Genomic DNA, 7,430 nt, shown 5'->3' with positions numbered 1-7,430 from the left:
TGTCCCGGGAGCCCTACCTGTACGGGACAGGGCGGCACGCGTCCTGTGTGTCCCCAGGGAGCCCTACCTGTACGGGACAGGGCGGCACGCGTCCTGTGTGTCCCCGGGGAGCCCTACCTGTACGGGACAGGGCGGCACGCGTCCTCCGTGTCCCGGGAGCCCTACCTGTACGGGTCGTGGATGATGCCCCTGTAGATCCACTTCTCCAGAACCTCAAAGTAGGGAGCGCTGGCCGCCTTGGTCAGGTACAGGCAGAGTTCCTGCGCCTGGCTGTCCCCTGTGTAGCTGAAGCTCCTGTCATGGAGCAGGCTCAGTGTGGACCCCCCAAGACACTCGCCTTTGTCCACCGAGGTGGCTGCGGGGAGAAAGAAAGGCTCACTGCCGAGAAGGAAGTGCACGCCTAGCCTAGCAACAACACTGCTGGGGCCCCACATGCTTCTCCAGCCTTCTTACTGGGACGTGCTGCTGCTTCTCTGGGATACGTATGAACTGTATGGCTGTAGCTGCTGATTTAAGCTGACCAGTGAGAGCCTCCAGGGCTTTCCTCTTGCAAGTTAATAACACATGGAGCAACAGGGGCTTTGGCCGCACGCACCTGCCCTGGGCGGCTGCTCCACAGCCCCTGCGGTCTCTCCTCACACCGGGTGCTGTGTTGAGACACCTGCCACCCACTGCCCCATGCCCCCCAGGCGGGCACGCACCGAGGGAGGCCAGGATGTCCATGGTGCGCATGGCCGGCTGGATGTAGAACCAGAGCTTCTGCAACGAAAGGAGGCCCTGCCTGTGCAGCTGCTCCAGCTGTGACACCAGGATCAGGTGCTCCTTCACCAGAGTGCGCATGGCGGCCGCCAGGGCGTGGTTCACCTGCCCGTACTCGAAGGAAGACTTCTCTTCAATGAACCTATGAGAAAAGCTGTCAGACTTCCTCAAAAAGGCAAGTTGCAGGCACATCCAACGTCTGACATTCTACGTCTCATCCCAAACAGGAAGCACATGACTCACTCGAACCCCACATCCCAGAGGGGAACTTTTGCCCCTAGGAGGAGATGAGTCAGGACCCTGGACGGTGACTCACAGACCCTCCAAAACTGAGTCTGGCACTGTCCCCATGGTCATCAGGACGGGACCCAACCCCTCCCCCACAACAGGGCACGCCCCCAGCGACCGCACCCGGTGCCCACCTGGTCACGGTGGAGTAGCTGGCAGCCACCGGGAGGATCCTGTTCACCAGCTCCCTGATGGACAGGTCCAGGTTGGGGTCCACGAGGAAGGTCCGGCTCTGCCTCCCAGCCAGGGGCTGAGCAGTGACGTACCTCCCGTCCACGCCCACCAGTACGTACAGCAGGTCCTCCACCACGGCCGACTCCTGCGAGGCCAGGGGCAGCGTGCCTGCAGGCACAGACAGCGCTGTGGCTCCGCGGCCCCCACTCCCACGCCCCCACAGCCACGTGCCTCCTCCGCGGGTCAGTCTCACTCTTGCTCGTCGTCTTTGTTTATGGGTATAAAAGGTCAGCCACTGCACTTGGCTTTGACTGACCCCACGGGGCAGCCACAGGCTGAGTTCCGGCCGCCACAGGACGCGGCCGGCCTGGGAGGCGCAGGGGCTTGTGTCAAGGTCTCGCCACACTGGGCCCTGCGATGCTCAGACAATGGCTGACATTTGAAAAGATGAAGTTAGGAGTTGAAAAGGCAACTCCAGCAGAAGCAGCACTTTCAACATTCGTAAGTACAACTTGGTAAGTCTGGGTTACTCTGGTACAAAAAACCTTGTCTTCAAAAAGTTATCATTTATACGTTAAGGAACACTGATAATTTCTATCCACACAGCACGAGACGGCTGCAGGACACACAGCTAAGTTTCCTCATGCGGACAGCCACAGGCCGTCACCCACCAAACCCCTCACGTCCCAGGACCAAGTTCTCAGTCCACAGCCTCAGGCGGGCCCTGCCTGGGGGGCCGGGAGGAGCACCAGAGGAAAGCACGATGTTGAAACTGTCCCCATGTGGGCCTGACAGGGCCCCGTGCCAGCCAGACCACACCTAAACCAGGCCCTAGCAGCTCAGGAAGGCTCCAAACAACACGCTTCCAGTTTACAAAATCACTGTCAGCCTCACACGTCTGCTGGGAAGTGTCCTGCACTGCAGGCCTCAAGATTCTGAGCGCAGCTGCAATCCGTCACCAATGCAAGCCCTTCGGCAAAAGCCTCAATCACGATGCAGATCCACATTGTCCTTGTTTTTTTTTCCTTTTTGAGACAAATCTTGCTCTGTCACCCAGGCTGGAGTGCCGTGGTGCAATCTCAGTTCACTGCAGCCTTGAGCACCCAGGCCTCTTAAGCCTCCCTCAGAGCTGGGAACACAGGCGCATGCCACCATTCCCGGCTAATTTTTAAATTTTTTGTAGAGGTGGGGTCTGGCCGTGTTGCCCAGGCTGGCAGATCTACACTTTTCAACTTCAAGTTCCATTTCTGTCTATTACTCCAGTGGCTTTCTCAGGATGCCCAATAACACCGAGACCCCAAGGTCTGCCATTCCTAAAGCAGTAGGTGCGGCTTGGGGTTTCGAGAACAGCAAGTGCATCTTCCAGGAACTGCCTCTGACTCTGCAGCACTTACTTTCCACCATGTTGGCCTCATTCACCCACAGCCACGAAGCCTTGGCCAATGCCCGTGTGGGCAGAAGCCTCACGGTGGGGTGGGGGTTAGTGTGGATCCGGCCGCCTGACTGTGGAGGGACCTCAAGGCCGGACACAGTGGCTCACACCTGTAATCCCATCACTTTAGGAGGCCAAGGTGGACAGATTGCTTGACTCCAGTTCAAACCAGCCTGGGCAACATGACAAATTCCCGTCTCTACTAAAAATACAGAAATTAGCTGCGTGTGATGGTGCACGCCTGCAGTCCCAGCTACTCAGCAGGCTGAGGTGGGAGAATCACCTGAGCTTGGGAGGTCGAGGCTGCAGAGAGCTGAGATCACGCCACTGCACTCCAGCCAAGGCAACGAAGTGAGACCCTGTCTCAAGAAAAAAAGAAGTCAGTTGCTTCACCTCCCCAATATTCAACATCCTTGGTGTCTTCTCAACGCCTGCGTCGTCGTCTGCGAATCACCACGTCCGAACGACCACTGACCACGTGGCTCCTCCGTGCCGGTGTGGGGAAAAGGCAGGACGCAGGTAGGCAAACAGCTTTGCACGCTGCACAGCAGCGACGAGAGGGAGGGCACTGCCGCGGCGGCGCTGGCCAGGTGGACGCCCACATTGTGGAGAGGCACGGCGGGAACGTGGAGGGCTGGCAGCCGCCTCGTGCTCACAAGGTCCTGATGCTTTCCAAGGCAAGTGTCCTCATCACACACCACTCCAGGGGTGTTTTCCAGAGGACACTGGCCCCAGGTCATGCAAGGTCCCGTGGTGTGGCACTGGTCAAATCGTGGGGTAAGGGCTGGACAGGCCCCGCACGAACACCACGGTGAGCTCCATTCTCGAGTCTGCACAGGCGGCACGAAGGGGCGGGGACAGTGCGGACAAAGGGAGGCGAGGCAGGCTCGATGCCAGTGGCACCCCTGGGACCTGTGGCCGTGGGAGGGAGGTGGGGCGAGGCCGCCCCTTCCCTAGGGTGCTGAGTGTGCCGAGGGCACCCACACCCTGACCTGAGAGCCGGCTGCAGGGTTGACAGCCGAGTCCCACACACTTGCTTCCAATCACCGCCATGCTCAGAGCTGCCCGTGGTGCCCAGCGTTATTGGACACAGCCCCTTCCCTGGATGGGGAAACACGGGGGGAAAGCCTGAACACCCCCCTTGGTACTTCCTGCTCCAGAAAGCTGGCTCCGCTGTGCTCCACTGCCGGGATCTCGGGCACCAGGGACCCGCGCGTCCTTCTCTGAAGCCTCCCTGGGCATCATCAGGAGCTCTCAGATGCCCACTGCTGCCCCGGCCGCCCGCTAAATACCCGCTAAGGGAGCGGCTCTCTCTCCCCAAGTCTTCGCAGTTGGATTATTACTGAAAACACACTGCACAAAGCAGACTGTTTTCTTTTTTTTTGAAACAGGGTCTTACTCTGCTGCCCAAGCTGGAGTGCAGTGGCATGATCACAGCTCACTGCAGCCTCGACCTCCCAGGCTCAAGTGATCTCCCACCTCAGCCTCCTGAGGAGCTGGGACTACAGGTGCCCGCTACCACACTCGGCTAATTTTTATACTTTTTGTAGAGACTAGTCTTGTCATGTTGCCCAGGCTGGTCTCGAATTCCTGGGCTCAGGTGATCCACCCACCTCACCCTCCCTAAGCGCTGGGATTACAGGTGTGAGCCACCACGCCCGGCCAAAGTAGACTGTTTTCTACACTTTTCATTAACTTACAGCAGAGTTCTGTTTGTTGGGAATGAGGAAAACAGGTGGATTTCATGTCACCGTTCTCCAGGGTTTCTGGCAAAGGCAAGGGTTGGCCTCTCGGTGCCTACACCGCAGAACTGCGCGAGCAGTGGGAAAGCAGATCGCGTTCCACGCTGCCTCTTGAGTTTGGACTAATGGACAGAGGCAAGACAAGCAGGTATCTCTGTCCTTAAGTTTGTGAAATCTCATTTTTCAATCTAAAAATGTACTTGACTAGGTGTGGTGGCTCACGCCTGCAATCCCACACTTTGGGAGGCCAAGGTGGGCAGATCACCAGAGGTCAGGAGTTCATGACCAGTCTGGCCAACATGGCAAAATCCCACCTCTACTAAAAATACAAAAATTAGCCGGGTGTGGTGGCACCTGCAGTCCCAGCTACTTGGGAGGCTGAGGCAGGAGAATTGCTTGAACCTGGGAGGTGGAGGTTGCAGTGAGCCGAGATCGCGACACTGCTCTCCAGCCTGGGCGACAGAGTGAGATTCCATCTCAAAAGAATTAAAAATAGATAAAAATGTACCCATGAATTGTGACAGATGAACACATCCCGGGTCCCCAACAACATGCCTTGAAATGACTGTGCGCTCTCACTTGCATCTTGTTTACACGAGCACTACTTTAAGAGGCCTCTGAGAGCAGAATCTATGGGAGTCATGAACCGCTGTTCAGAAGTAAGTGCTGCGCACAATTCTGGTGCCTGCAGGTCTGCACCAGGGCACCAGGATGCCAGCTGGGGAGGGGCCTGCTGTAGGCTGCCCCACAGCTCTGGCAGGAGGGATGGGAGAAGAACCCTCAAGGACCCAGGTGAGCCACTTTCTGCTGCCACCCTGGGATGGGAATATGGAGGCAGCGGCCAGTCAGCATCGAGCCTCACAACCTGAGGGAGGGCAGGCCCAGGGGAGGGCTGGGCCTCAGAGTGTCCTGCCCAGGGGCCAGAAATAAACCCATCACATACCTATCGGCAGAGCCCAGAAATAAACGCATCACGTACCTATCGGCAAAGCGGTGTCTGTGCTGATGCCAGCACCAATCAGGAAATCCCCGATCAGGGCAGGTCTCTCATACACCCACGCTGGGAAGACAGGGAGGTGCTGGCCCGAATTTTTTTTGTTCTGCTTGTCTCGAAGCATCTTTCTTTTAAGTTCCAGAGACTAGCAAGGACATTTTTAAAAACAAAACCAGAAAGATACACTTTAGTGCAAACACTCAAGACACCTGTAGAAACTAACATCTACAGCAAAGATGATTAGTCAATTTAGCACCCACAAAGAGTCAGCCACACAGAAATGAAATGCAGCTCGATATCCCTGCCACACGAGGGGCTGGGGAGAACAGGGCAGATGGGGAGCCCCAGCCCCTCCTCTCAGGAGTCCAGGTCCAGCAAGGGCCCCCTGGGAAACCATGGGCACCAGCAGTGGGAACCACAGGAGAGGGGGCACCTTGGCACAGAGCTGCTGTTTCAGAGGAGGGAGCCTCATGAACAAGCTGAATTGCTTCTTCCTGGCAGTGACTAGGTCTGAACACCACTTGCTGGGTGAAGACAGGTGTTAGCAACAGACTTGCGTCCTTACCCTGCTGGAGAACGGCCCCAGCGCGACAGGCTGGCTCCTGACATGTGGTCAGAGCGCCTGCCCTCCTGTGCCAGTGGAGGAAGCTGGAAGCTGACAGGTCGGCCTGGGCTGGCCCAGCTTTCGGAAGCACTGACTCCCACTCAGGGCTGGTCAGGCACAGGGCAAGTGCAAACCGTTTCTGCACGTGGCAGCACGACCCAGTCTCCTTACGTGCCACACAGAGTGCGGCGCCAGGGCTGAGGGAGACGTGAACAGAGGCCTAGCACCATGTCCAGCACAGAACGTGCCCAGCAAAAACCGGCCAGGCCCTCGGGAGCCGCTGTACTCAACATGCACCACAAGGCCAGGACGCCTCAGGGACACAGCTCCAAAGGGAGCTTTAAGGTCACAAAGCCAGGTACGTGGCGGCTCCTAGGAGAGAGACTGGGAGATGGCTTACATCAAAAGACCAGGGTAGGACATAAAATCAAAACCAAGAACAAGTACCAAATACGGAAGGAATAATAAAAATTGTAACAATCTGAAAGCATTCCCTTGAAACTGTCAAAAATTAGAGGAGGGAAATGGGGAGTCAGGATTGGGTAGGCTCAGAGTCACGTGGCCACCTGGCAGCACAACTCCCACGTGGGTCAGAACCTTGTTGCTATCGATTCTCGTGGTTCAGAATTCTTGGTTTTAAAAACAAAAATAAACATATAGAGCTAGGTCATGATCAAGTGTTAAGTCTTGACCTCTCTAAATTGGGATTCATTTTTAATAAATGACAGAGAGACATGCCCTTGCAGCAGGGGTCCGGCACAGCACTGAGTGTGGGTGCCTGTGGACAGCCACGAACGCAGTACCTGCTGCAGTGTGGAGCCCGTGGATGGCCATGCATGCAGTACCTGCTGCAGCGTGGGTGCCCGTGGACAGCCACAGACACAGTATGTGCTGCAGCATGGAGCCTGTGGACTGCCATGGACACAGTACCTGCTACAGCATGGGCACCTGTGGACAGCCACGGATGCAGTACCTGCTGCAGTGAAGAGCCTGTGGACAGCCACGGACACAGTACCTGCTGCAGCGTGGAGCCTGTGGACAGCCATGCACATAGTACCTGCTGTAGCGTGGAGCCTGTGGCCACACTGCCAAGCTGCTTCCTCAGCTCCTCAAGCTCCTGCATGGAGATCTTGGAGGCTGCAGCAGGGACGTTGACGCTGGTGGTACTGCTGCCTGCAGCAGCGGCTGCGAGCTCAGCTCTTTCTTTTGCATTCTGTTGTAAGTACAGCAGAGTCTGAAAACATGTAAAACTGTGTGTTCACGCTGGGCCAGCACCTCTTCGGCCACAGTGGGAGAGTAGGGGCGACACCACCAGGACGGCCCCCCACCCTGACAGGCACCCCTGTTAATAGCAAAACGACGCATGCAACAGGCAGGAGCTGAGCGCAACACACACGGGAGCTCAAAGTGCCCCAGAGGCTGCTTCTCATGTTTACA

General features: G+C 56.9%; 1 protein-coding gene across 2 annotated transcripts in view; it reads right to left on the bottom strand.

The window, feature by feature from the left end:
• TUBGCP2 (tubulin, gamma complex associated protein 2) overlaps nt 1-7,430 on the bottom strand; it is a 22,017-nt gene that overhangs the window by 11,997 nt on the left and 2,590 nt on the right. Inside the window, exons 3-8 of one of the 2 annotated variants that reach the window (XM_011980824.1) lie at nt 7,051-7,227; nt 5,375-5,534; nt 4,798-4,881; nt 1,182-1,389; nt 702-901; nt 166-355 (exon numbers count right to left, since the gene is read on the bottom strand). In XM_011980824.1, coding sequence (XP_011836214.1) covers nt 166-355; nt 702-901; nt 1,182-1,389; nt 4,798-4,881; nt 5,375-5,534; nt 7,051-7,227 — 1,019 coding nt within the window. The remainder of the gene's footprint in view (nt 1-165; nt 356-701; nt 902-1,181; nt 1,390-4,797; nt 4,882-5,374; nt 5,535-7,050; nt 7,228-7,430) is intronic. The other variant, XM_011980825.1, reaches the window with a different exon arrangement.

The sequence above is a fragment of the Mandrillus leucophaeus genome, unplaced genomic scaffold (assembly GCF_000951045.1).
Source record: "Mandrillus leucophaeus isolate KB7577 unplaced genomic scaffold, Mleu.le_1.0 Scaffold219, whole genome shotgun sequence".
In the NCBI taxonomy this organism is placed as follows: Eukaryota; Metazoa; Chordata; class Mammalia; order Primates; family Cercopithecidae; genus Mandrillus; species Mandrillus leucophaeus.
The sequence above is the reverse complement of the archived record's forward strand: the minus strand, read 5'-3'. Positions and strand labels throughout refer to the sequence as shown.